We start from the raw sequence: 13,021 nt of genomic DNA on the forward strand, positions 1-13,021 counted from the left end.
TCTATTTCTATTTGTGTTTTAGTTTTGGAAACAATAACCCCATACAAAGATTTACCAGGAATTCAGGAGAAAATTAGCCTGTAAATGGTCCTTGCCCAGGCCTGCACATATCTTTATTTCATATCAAGGAAACCATATCAGTAAGTTGACCCTCGTTTTGTAGATGGAGGCTCTGTCCTCGCTAACTGTCCCCATTTTCATTTATGTGTACCATCTCTGCTGAACATCTGCAGCAGAGATAACAGAACTTTGCTGTTACCGGAATAACGGTGCAATCAAACTACCCCACCGGTTTTTCGCCGGTGGGGACCGTTAGCGGTTCCCTCGCCCGCAGTTTGAGAACCGCTCGTCCCGGACCGGGCGACCTCTGCTCTCCGGCTCTCTGCCTCCGACTCCGCCTCTCCCAGCGCCAAACACACGAGCGACCGTCTCCCCTGCCTGCCTGCCTGCCTGCCTTCCGCCACCCCCAAGCCCCTTCCAGCTCCAGCCTGTACCGCCCTCCCACTCACCAAAACCGGACTCCGTATGTCCAGACGCGAGCCTACTACTCCCAAGACAAATGCACTCATAGTTTTGCCCGAAGAAAAAAAAAAAGTTGAACTCTAAAAGTAGGCTACGGTAGTCAGCGGCAGAGCTGTGTCGGATAAGTTTTTTTTCTCTTCTTTGCCCCCAGTTTTCGGCCCCGCGGCGGGGCAGGACAGCAAGGGCGGACCGGGGGGAGGAAAAGGAGACCGTAGGATGTGGATCTGGTTCCTTCTGCTCGGTTCGGGGTCAGGCTCAAGAACAGTTGGTAAGTGGGTTTTTTTTTTTTTTTTTTTTTTTAAAAAAAAGGCACGCGGAAACTACTGTTGTTGTCACGGCGCAGAGACGCTGTAGTGGACTGGGGGGGGGGTTAGAGGAAGGGGGCGACGCACAATCCTTTGAAGTGATCGGCTAAAGCTACACTGTTGCTGGGTTTTTTTGGGGGGGTTTTTTTGGAGCAACTTCCATGAAATTGAGTGATCTGACTTTTCATTCCCATCGACTGAACGCTGTGTTTTTGTCTTTATACTTGTGTTTGAAGCAGCCTGGGGCCGCAGTAATATGCTTTCGTGCATGTCGAATGGATGCAGGTCCCCCTTCACTTCGGAGAGGGAATAGTTTTGCTTCAGACACCCTCCATGGCTTATCCATCAGCTGTGTGCTTTGCTGAGATGGGGTTATAGTCTCCTCACGGTTAGGTTATGACCGAGGGGTTGTTGACAGGACGGTGTTGACAAGACTATCTATTCTCCGGCCCTGCTGTGGCAGCTGGGGCCCTGCTGGAGGACACTCATACAGGAGTGGACAGCCAGTTTGCATTTTACTCCTTTTAACTATGCAGCTGTTGTGTTGAGCTGGTTTTCCCAATCAGTGACAGTGTGCTAAAACGAATCTGATTGTCTATTTCACTGATGGCCTGCAGTAAATAATCCAAGTAATGTGAAACACGTGCGGGAAAATCAGTGATTTGTTTATCTTTTCCCCTTAGAATACTCATCTGCACATGAATATAAAAAGAGCTCATGTCTGAACTTTATTCTGAAAGTTCTGATATATTGATACCAATTTAACATGTATGCCCACTGTACAGATGTTCAGTACAGTAAGTCTTAGTGTATGTAATCCCTCCGCGCTTTTAGGGCTTGTTTACCAATTGCATAGCATGCTTTAACAAAAGCACCTTTAACATGTTACCTTAAATTATTATATTCCCGATCAATAAAGGAATATAATAATTTAAGGTAACATGTTAAAGGTGCTTTTGTTTTCTCTTATGGGGCCTTTCTGAAGTGTAAAATAACCATTTTCAAGTGACACTTTTTTGTCACATCTACAGTATAGTGAGCAATTACTAATGTGCTAAACTGGTATTGCAGGTGCATGGAATTGGCATACCTAAAATAGCTCTATGATGCTCCAGGTACCATATAGGTCCTTTCTGGAAGTAGTTTTGACATGGCACTGTAGGAAAGGCACAGGATTAAGCAATAAAAACAATGATGGTTGGTGATTTCCGTTTAGCTGCTTTGGTTTCAGGGTTCTGATGTTGTGGATGCTGTCACATGGTTTACTTACTGGGACACATTGATAGACAGGGTCATGTATGTTATTAGTAACACCTGTTGCTGGTCCATGGCAAGCATGTGCACATGAATATGTTTCTGTCAGGGCAAGTTAAGTGTAAATATCATTATATTAGGAGTGGAACAGAGATTTAGCGTTGGCTGAAAAACACTGACTCAGCTTTGAATAAGTAAATTGTGCCTCAGCCTTTTATTACTTCTTAGCCTGACCAGGTTAAAAATAATGACAACAAGACTTGCTGTGTCTGTGTGTCCATGTGCTATATTGGTGCCCAGGCTAGAATGTAAGTTATATATCATAGCTATTACCAGCCACTTTAGTCCTTTGATAAGACATTGCTATTGGTTAATAGTCTAGCTATATAGCTATATATATAATATTAATAATACTATGTGAGCCTTGCAGATCAGCGGGCTCAGTCTACCAATGACTATGCCTGTAATACTCAATATGATGTAGATATTATTTTGTATCTCCTGCTCTGCATACTTAATGAGCCACACAGTATACTGTATGATGTATCATCTGGCCAAAGCCAATTTTAAGACTACAAAGGCATTCACAGTCTATACTACATTTTGGTATTTACCAGAAATATCTCTGTTAGGTGCACAGCCTGAGAAAGTTCCCAATTTTTCATCTTAGCAAGTGTTACTACTAGTTTCCCTTTTTTAACTTTATATCCGTGTGCTTTTGTTTGCCATGTTGTTTGTTGTAGTTCTTTCATCGTGTTTTGGCTCAAAACAAATAAAAAGTGCTCAAAACCTGTGTTCCAGTATACGTACAGCATCTGTCCCATGGTAATAATGAGATATTGAATCTAGTAAAGACCACTTTTTGTGAGCCGACACTCTTTCAGAGAATGCTTACAGACTGTGTTCTGCGCTCTGCATCCTTGCACTCGCACTCAAAGCTGCAAGAGATAAATCAGTGCTATTATGTAATATGAGATTTAGCCACACGACACACTGATGATGGAATGTTGCTATGCAGTTACAAACAAGGCAAATGTATGGGATTGGGGCCTGAAATTACATTTAAGATGTTCAGCTGGTCTTCAAGGCCATGCACAAGGTGGGGATATCGATATGAACTGAAGTACAATGTCGGAAAGATGAAATAGCTTTGCAACATTTATTTCCCAAGGATAATTATTGCCTGTTAAGGATCAGCATTGAGATATATGCCAACCTTATAAATGTTTGATTACATTGCCCTAACACAGAGGGCTGCCTGGGTCAAATATCCCTTAATGTAGAGGTCTTTTACACACACATATATGTGTGTTACTATATATGTGTGTTACTATATAATGTACTTAGACACATTTTTAAAACTCTTTAAAAAAATGTCAAATACTTACTCTCTGCAATCCCACTGTTTAAAAGCACCAATATCATATGTTACAAAAAAGTTCAAAATGCATGTTCTCTTCGGTCACTCTTTACCTACATGCATATGAAAACATAGTGTCAATGGGTCCACTTCCCCTTGGACATATGCACCAATAATATGCAGAAGTGCGTTTAAGCTTGTTTTCATGTGTTGAAGCTTTAGAATTACTTGTACATTTGGATCAACACCTTCTTGTATTTTCTACCATTTATCTTGAATAAGTTATCTCACTGAGCTCTGAAAGCCAATGTCTGGCTTCTGTGAGGAATTTCAGAAGAAACCTTGATGCTTTACAAGTTGCTGTTATGCTCACCAAGCGGAACAGCTCGGGGATGAGTTCACCTGCTCGCCCACCCGCAACTGTACAGTACAATCTGCAACACGACTGTCAAAGCTGCTATCTGGGGTACTTTGTTTTTCCAGAGTCCTATATGTAAAGAGACCATACACACTCTCTTGTCTCTAATATGGCTCTGTTAGCCAACTGACATAGCCACTTAAGAATCTCCTCAATCAACATAAATGTACGCTCCGTTGCCTGCTCTGTGTTACCAGGCCACACACACACACACACTGGCCAGGTGGTCGGATATTTTTTCATTCAGAACCAAAGACAGACTATTCGGATCATTTCCCCCTCTGAACGGGGGAGACAGAATCACATTATCTCCTGCTTATTATGCTTTGTATTTCTGCACTGTGGCTTCCCAGAGACGGCCCAGTTGGCCCAGTGAACCTCAGTGTCTATGCTTATCTCTGCGTGTCTTTGGAACAGGAAAGAGAGAAAGAGATGTGTGTTTTTGCGATGGCTGACATGGTTGATATGCTTCCAGCCATAGTTGCATAGAGAAGGCCGGGGATTAAGGAGGGCCAGCTTGGCTTTGTGTCCCATAGCTGTTAAACAAAGCCACATGACCGGAGTCACATTTCAGGCTATGATAACAGAGCGGCTTTAAAGCAAGGGTTGGTAATCTTCTTCTAAAACATTCTTGTTATATTTGTTGAAACTTTCTTTGCATCCTGACAGCAATCAATAAAACAAATGCTCATGACAAAAAGAGAGAAAAAAAAACTGTAACTGTGGCTGTCCCAGGACTGTAATAAGCCTGCAGAATGAATTACCATCCCTAATCACTGTAAGCATACATCTTTGTTTATTCTGTTTCATTATTTATCAGTCAAATGTAACAACACATTACACCTTCCATGCTTTCTACCTGGGATCTTTCACCATCAGGTGTAAGTAATATTGTATTTTTCTCTGTGTGAGATGCAGGTTTGGTGTTCATTCTCTTTGAGCATCCGTGATCTATAAGTCATAAAGCTAAATGTTTCATGAACCCTGAGATGTATGGATCGAAGGAGACAGAGTCAAACAGAGAGGAGAAAAGTTGACTGGAAAAAAAGTTTGGAGACAGCTCGTTACATATTGATTTTGGATTGATTTTAACTAATTTGCCATGCAGTGATGCACAAGCATTGTTAATCCCTGATGGTTGCTTTATATTGATCCACCACGTCCTTGGATGCAAAAATCAAGCGTCTGTCTTGGAAGAGTCTGCTTATTTACTGAAGAGAGTTGTTTTGAGAATACTAGCCATTACTTGCTTTTCACCAAATATAATGTTTGCTCAGTACATTGTATGCTATCTAAAGATATTCCCAGTAGAGGTAACCACGAGGACAGTTTGTCCTAGACATTGATTTGAACTGTCTACACTGCCATATCTAAAGGCAAGGGTAGCTTGAGATATGCTGACATGTTTGTTTTCAAGTGAAACCCAAGCAGAGATAGTTTTTTTGAAGCATTTTTAAGATTGCTGCAGTCTCTCAGTGTTTGTTTACAACACATGCAGTGCACATACTCATACCCACTGTTTGAGAGGCAGAGCACCTGCGAGAGGACAGGATATTTACCTATCACTGTCAAGTTGTACAGTGGACTGTAAGGCAGAAAAACTGTAAACTCACTACAGTTTTACTGGAGAAGAGATGGAACCGAAAAACCCCATCCTTTTTTTTCTCCAGAAATCCCATCCCTCTGCCCCTCTTATCAATTCAAACAGCTTCTCTCTCCTTAACTGATCCCATTGTTTTACAGTTTAGAATAATTGAAACTCACTCACTGTACATGCCAAGATAGTGAAGCTGCAGCATCCCATCCGGGCAGAGTGGAAGGAAAAGTAAATGTAAATGAACTGTGACTGATAGAGATGGGGAATTGCAATGCGGTAACCAATCACATCTGACATTACTTGAATATTTTATCGAAATCAAGTCATTTTACTGATGAAATAAAATAGTTTCAGATGCAAGCTATGCACTGATCTGTTTCATTCGTGATCCTTCATCAACCATGGAAGCTAGCAGTAAACTGCTTGATTTATCTGCCCCCAACAAGGGAAGGTTTGTGGGATGTATCAGCAGCCTGACGGTCCGACAGCGTTTGGTGTGTCCTCATTGTGTATGTCCTCACTATGTTCTGTGCAAAACCAACACCTGGTTTCAATATGAATTAAATATCAATAACAAACTTTTGATACTTTCAAATACCTTAACCCACCCATTCTGTTTCTTGATGCTGTTTAGTTTAAAAGTTAAATGAACAAGTCTTGACAGCTGCAGAGGATGTTCGGATACTAAAATATTCATTCTATCAGTATGGAAGCTTTTATTTGTGTACCTTTGGGGCATTTAAGCTTTTGGATATACCCAGATTCTGCGTATATATTATCAAGGCAATTTAACACTTACTTGTCATCATGTTGTTGTATTCTAAATATTAAAAAATATATATATCCCAGGTTGCAGGTCCCAGTGCAAGACTCTCACAGTAGACTGTAATTATTTTTTTTTTTAACATGTTTGATGTTGAACATTTTAAATAAAAAGTCTTGCAGAGTACAAGTTGTCACCAGTCGGCTGGATGTCCCTCGAGTTCTGAGCCTTTACAAACGCTCAACCCTGAAGTGGATGATATACTGTATGGTGATGTATTCAGGCTAAGAATGCAGACTTTGGAGGATCTGAACTTTGCATGGGGACTCAGTTAGAGTTGTGGATCATTTTGTTTGGAGCTTACGAAGCACATTTGCTCATTTTCATCCCGTCACCTTGGATTCCACACTTTTATCTTCATCTGTGGTGTCCCTTCGGAGAGGAGGACGACCCCTGTATGTGTCCCCTGTGTTGCTCTGCCTGCTGTCAGACAGGGAATGGACACTGGCCGGCTGACAGCTGGCTCCCCTGCTGTCCCCCGTGATCAGCAGTCATTTGCTGTACTCTGTCTCGCAGCCACCGTGGCAGCCGGTGTGGACACTGACCGGCTATTTTGGACTGAAATTCCAGCATCCTGATGTCAAACCAAACAAACACCACCTTAAAGGTCAACAGACACCCATAGAGAAACACAGATCACGTTAGGGCCGCTGATCCTCTGTGTGTTTTTCTGCCCAGGTGAAAGTATACGTGGTGTGAGTGTGATTTAATATATTTGGTTCTTCATATGACTTTGATTTGATTTGAGATACTGAGATGACTGTGGCACTGAAAATCAATATTTTCTCAATATAACTCCATATTTCCTATTCAATTCAAAGAATTGCTCCTTTTGTCATTAGGTGAAGGCAGGGAAAATAAATGATCTCTCACTGTTTTGCTGTTTCCACTCTGTCTCAGTCACAGATGAATCAGGTAGATCGTAGACCGTAGACAACTTTCTGGATGGAACGGGAAAAAACAACAACAAACAAACTGTCTGACGTAATGGCAGGCAAGCAAAACGGTGACGGAATAAAATTAATTAAATAAAATTATTTGTGTCTACTATTTTATGTTACTATTAAAGCATAGATTAAGGGAAACAAACAAGTAACAGTAGAATTTATAATGTTTGGCGTTTAATGAGAGATGTTTCCCAAAAAGGGTCTCTAGTATTTGGTATATTTACAGAACCTTGATTTGTACTTTTTTGTACGTCTATTTTCATTACTGCTAATGTTTTCTCATCTGCGTAGGAAAATGGTATATATCAGCTGCCAAATGCCTGCGGTGATGATTATGCAGCAGTAAACTTTGGTGCGGACATACCTTTAGCTTCAAGCATAATTGTTTTATAATTGTGATGCTGTTCTGCCAGTTTCATCATTCCAGTGAGTGGCCCAACTCCATCCAGCAGCTTTTGATGCTGTAATTGGATGCAATTTTCCAAACATCTAATCATAAGTAAAATGGTTATTTTGACTAGACACAGTTTTTGATCGCAATCACACAGACATTTGTTTTTGCGTGTCAAGCGTGATTATGTAAGCATGCAGTGTCCTTTGTGATGAATATGCAAATTGTCTTAATAGCATTGTAGGTAAAAGTCTGTTTCAGAAGCACAACGTGGCTGCTAATGCATTTATCTGCAGGATTAGCTTAATCTTTAGGATCAGAGACCTTTTGTGGAACACTTTTTCTCTTTCTATTACACAACCCAGGGATTTAGGATTGCTTAATAGGTCAGGGGTAAACTCCCAAGTCCGAGCCTCACGTGAGAAACGCTGGCTCATGAAACAAGCCGAAGTGAAACTCACAATTGTAATTGAGGTGCCGCAGAGTGTGAAATGCAGAGTGCACTAAATGTTCTTTCCCCCTCTGAATTTAATATAGCTGTGTGTCTTATTGATGGTTATCTGTGAGATATTGTTTTCCAGGTTTAAATGTGAAGATTGCATGCCATAGTTGGGCCCTGGATATTTTTGCATTTCACACTGTGTCTTATTCCAGTAACCTTATTCTCAGAGCACAGGAATACAAGCAGACCGATAAACCCTCAGTTACATTGATTTCCAACCCTGTCCATGGAGAAAAAGTACAAAGGACAGATGTGACCCCACCCTTTTCTTCACACCAGACATTTAAGTGACATTGCCAACAGAATTCTCTTCCCCTGATACCGCATGCTCGCTCAAATGGACACGTCAGATTTAGCGACCTCTCAGGTGAAATTCCAATCTAGTGATGTCAAAACTATCATGCTCTTGAGGCTACTCCTTCAGGCGAGTGCACAAATGAACAAATGTCAATTCGGCTGACTTGAAATAATTGCCTATTTGTCACAATTCATTTCAGAGCTTTGACCCAAGACCCCTTGATATTGATATTGAATTTTCCATTATTACATACCTGAAAAGCTGCTCCTTTAATGGAGCTGAATCCAAATAATTAGTCTCCGTGTTAAATGGATGATAAAAGGGGTCAAGGCAGGCGGGTGGAATCTGAAGACTGTTTTAAGGAGGAGATGCGCAGTGATGCAGAAGTAGGAGGTTGATGTGTGGAAGAGACATGACATCACCTCTTTCATGTCACAAACATGGCTTAACCCCTTGAGCTGTCAGCCCCTGGCTTCAAGTGTGCACTCTGTTTGATTCCCCATGCATTTTCTCTTTCTTCTCTGGTCTGAGTCAGTGTATATGTGTGTGTTTGTGTATGTATAAGGTGCTGTGTGTATGCACAATATATATAGGGTAATCCTCTCTTGGACAGGGCCCAGGAGAGGCTTATCTTCACGGGAACTAATCACCTGGTCCCGCCTGCTGTTTACAGAGGCAGTCTCGCCAGCCAAAATCAAATGCAAAACCCATGTTAATTACCTTAATTCTGCTTCCCTGTCAACCATGGCTTGGCAGAAGCTCTAGGCCACAAAATGAATTCTTTTCACTCGTTCAATGAATACCAAAGATGAAAGGGGGCTCCTGCTTCTCAGGAATGAGAAGCAGAAACCCATTTTTTTTGTCCTTCGGATTCTTTCAACAGGGGAGAGCAGAAGAGAGGTAAAGGAGGGCAAATGGAAGTGGAGGTGGGTTTGTTATGGAGTGTGGGTGGGGAAGGGCAGGAAGTTCAGGCCTGGCTTAAGTCATTATTGGACCAAAGCCATCAGTCTTGCCCGGGTCTACTGTGTCAGAGATGGTAATTGAGTCCGTCTCTGTGCAGCCTTCTCTAATGAGAAGCTGCAGGCCTTAGATTTGACTAATTTGTTTTATGCCCTGGACGATATGTCAGTCTGGCCTTCCCGTGCCTAATGACTCCAGATACTTAATGAAGGATTGGTGGGATTTCCAAAGACTCTGATGGAGCTTTGTATTAATGTACTTCAAAAGTTAGTGCACTCTGTAGACTTGTCTAATGACATTCATAGGCTTTTGATGCAATATGCCGCAGATCAAAAGTGCTGCATGTGTATATATATAAATATGTGTGTGTATATATGTATATATATATATATATATATATATATATGGATATATATATATATACATATATATATATTTGTATTTACACATGTATTTCATAAGCATGTCCATCATTCCATCAGTACAACATCAGACAGGTGATCTGACCTTTCTGGTGCAGGTTAATCTCCCAAGTGACATTTCCAAAGCGATAAACATGCGTCAAATACTTTAAAAAAGGTTCTTCAATAACCACATGCTTCTGTAGATGCCCTGACCTGTACACGTTGTCTACGCAGCCCTCGATAGAGTTGAACATGTCTTCCACAGAAACCAGTCAAGCTGGTAAACATTACATTTCACCCTCATGTGAATCTCATCTCCACCGCGTCCTCCATGGGTCAGGGGCTCTTCTGTCCTGAAGGAACAGCCGTTGATTATGATGGATTATGATAGATTCCTCCTTGACTGACCTCTGCAACGAGCCACACATCCTTTACAGTACAAGCGCCCACTCACACACACACACATAGAAATGTATAAATGTATGGACACAGGGAGGTGTAAAAACTCATATAACAGTTGATACCCAAAAGTGTGCATGGACACTTGGTGAGGGAAGGTACATTCATCCAAGGACGGACTGCATTCAGTCACATATGGCGTCATATGGCGTTTTATGGGAAGCCTCACCCCTCAATCCACATCCAAGACACTAAGGTCAGGAAACTCCAACATCCTTGCGGTTCCCCGGACAAAGCTGGCTACCATGGGAGATCGTGCCTTCTCTTCACTGGGGCCACGCCTGTGGAATAAGCTCCCGGAGAAGATCAGGGCCTTAGACTCCCTCACCGCTTTTAAATCAAATCTTAAAACTCACCTGTTCCTCTCTGCCTTCCCCTAAGGTCTTGATAATTTAGATTGCTTGTGTTTGGGTGGTTGTTCAGTTTTAATAGATATTCTTAGATTTCATTATGATTAAATTAATTAATTAATTAAAAATTTTATTTTATTTTTTGTTTGTTTTTAGTGTTTTATTATTATATTGATTATTGTGATTGTTCTACCCTATGCAGCACCTTGAGATTTCTTTGTATTTTAAAGTGTGCTATATAAATAAAATCCATTATTATTATTATTATTACATATGGATGCACATACACACTGTAGGCCTGCATATACATACACGTTACCACATAAGTAGCTGACCCTCTTGCGGGTTAGCTCAGATCAGCACCAGTGAGTCTTAAACCCAATTAGCTTGCCAAAAACTCACATGAAAGCAAATAAACCCAGCGGGGGAAAAGAAAAGAAAAGAAAATACTAAGCACAAAGAGTGGGAGCTGCTTTCAGGGGGAGGCCATTTGTTTTCATTTGGTTTGGTGTATTTACCGGTGCCGTGCAGAACACTTTGAGAAGTGTGTCTCTGTCAGACTAGCCCCCCTCCAGCCCCACCCACAACATCCACCCCTCGTTTCATTACCACTGATAGCACTGGTGTAGGTGCACGTTCAGTCACCCTTTCAACACGTCGCTAAAGCTAACGTTTTCTCCTGCTTAGAAGTGCAGCAAAGGCCATCGCAAACAGCAGGAAGTGAAAGATGTCAGAGTAGATGGTGGCAATGACCCTGTTGCAGAGGCTCTATGATAACAGGCTGTGTCCTTTAAAACAGACCCAGTGGCAGCTATAGAGTGTCGAGGCGCTGCAGCTCTGAGCGTGACTCTGCATGTAATATGCGCAGCAGGAGCACAGATCAGTTACGCAGTGAGAAGGAAATGGCCGGGGTTCGCAACCCCTATATGAGGACATAACGCTTTTTCTCAATGCAGTGTGAGAGTACTTTTTAGCCATTACCATGACAACGTAGAGGTCCAGGGCTCTGTGTGTGAGTGAGTGTAACAGAATTAAGGGTCTGAGTAAGGCAGCTGATCTCTCAGAAGGGAAGGGAAATCAGATGAAGCGGGCTCACCAGCGAAGATGAATTAAGTGGCAACCAGGAGACACAATGGGGGAGGGCGTCGTCAACGCCGTCATCACATTGACATGGATTTAGGTGAACAAAACACTGTGTGCGCAAATGCTAATGTACACACGGTCAAACACAAAAGTTCACCGCAAATGAACACCTCCCAAACATCCGTCTTCCTTCACACAGCGGAGAGAGAATAGCTTAACATCCCCATGCTGTGAACTCATTGACCTGACTGTAATTACCATTTGGAGAAATGGTCACCAAGTACTCTCGTGGCCTTTCTCATCACTTTTCATGTAATTTCCTGTCACGTTAATTCTGTGTCCAAGTTGGCCTTTTTAAAGACAGCGCACAGACTGAAATCGTAATGGAATGACCTTTTAGTTACAATCTCATCTGCCACGGTGAGAACTATTCACACACCCGTTACCTTTTAGACCTAAACCCTCCATTTGACTTATTACCATTTTGACTCATTACCATTCAGTTAAGTAGATATTTTATTATACAGGGAAAAAGAGAGAGGAGACGGATATAGAGAAGGAGACAAAGAGCACTGGCACTCTTCTCCCTCATCTGCATTCTGTTGAAATAAACATTTGCCTTGTAATGCCCCTTTACAAGGCAAATCTCATTTTTGTCATCGTTCTCCTCCTCATCCTTCCTCCCCAGTATCTCCATCAGCTCCTCTTCGCTGTGAAGGTAATCCCAAGGTGATGTTAATAGGTCGGGATGCTGTTGAAAACGCCACTGTCATCTCTTAGAGGATTAGATGGACAATTTCTTCACCGAAACCCAAGCCAAGTGGTTAAAAGAGAACTGCAGAAAAAAAACTTTTCTCAAAGCGCAGTATATCCACTGCCTGGTAGAATGTCGTCTCTTGTAATGCCCCTTTACCTCTTCTCCTTAATGTAGTGTCTCTATCTCACATCCCTTTATTTCCTATCCTGCTCACCTTGTGCTCTTTCTTTCTGTTCCTCTAACGCTCTCGTTGCCCCAGTGTTTTTAACAATTCACACTGCTTTTCAACCCCTGCAGTGACTCCATGGCCCGGCTACACAATTAGGAGCTCATTACTTGCTAATAGACAGACTAAAAGATAGACAAAGGCAGTCTGTGCCTTTTTTGTTGAGCTCTCTCTCCATCATTTTCTCTCTCTCTCTCTCTCTCTCTCTCTATCCCTCTCTCCCTCCCTCCCTAGGTACTATTTAACTAAAAGGGTGCAACTTCTCTTCCTCCTCCTTCTCACTCCTCTCATCATACCCTCTGCTACAGTACATCTTCTCCGAGGTGCATAATGAGCCTGTGTGTGTTAAGAGGAATTGATAGTTC

General features: G+C 42.0%; 1 protein-coding gene across 2 annotated transcripts in view; it reads left to right on the top strand.

The window, feature by feature from the left end:
* Positions 1 to 433: 433 nt before the first annotated feature.
* ldlrad3 (low density lipoprotein receptor class A domain containing 3) overlaps positions 434 to 13,021 on the top strand; it is a 70,252-nt gene continuing 57,664 nt past the window's right edge. For both annotated transcript variants that reach the window (XM_054620165.1, XM_054620166.1), the window contains exon 1: positions 434 to 790. In XM_054620165.1, coding sequence (XP_054476140.1) covers positions 739 to 790 — 52 coding nt within the window. In that variant the 5' untranslated portion in view covers positions 434 to 738. The remainder of the gene's footprint in view (positions 791 to 13,021) is intronic.

Source organism: Anoplopoma fimbria, chromosome 19, assembly GCF_027596085.1.
Source record: "Anoplopoma fimbria isolate UVic2021 breed Golden Eagle Sablefish chromosome 19, Afim_UVic_2022, whole genome shotgun sequence".
Taxonomy (NCBI): Eukaryota; Metazoa; Chordata; class Actinopteri; order Perciformes; family Anoplopomatidae; genus Anoplopoma; species Anoplopoma fimbria.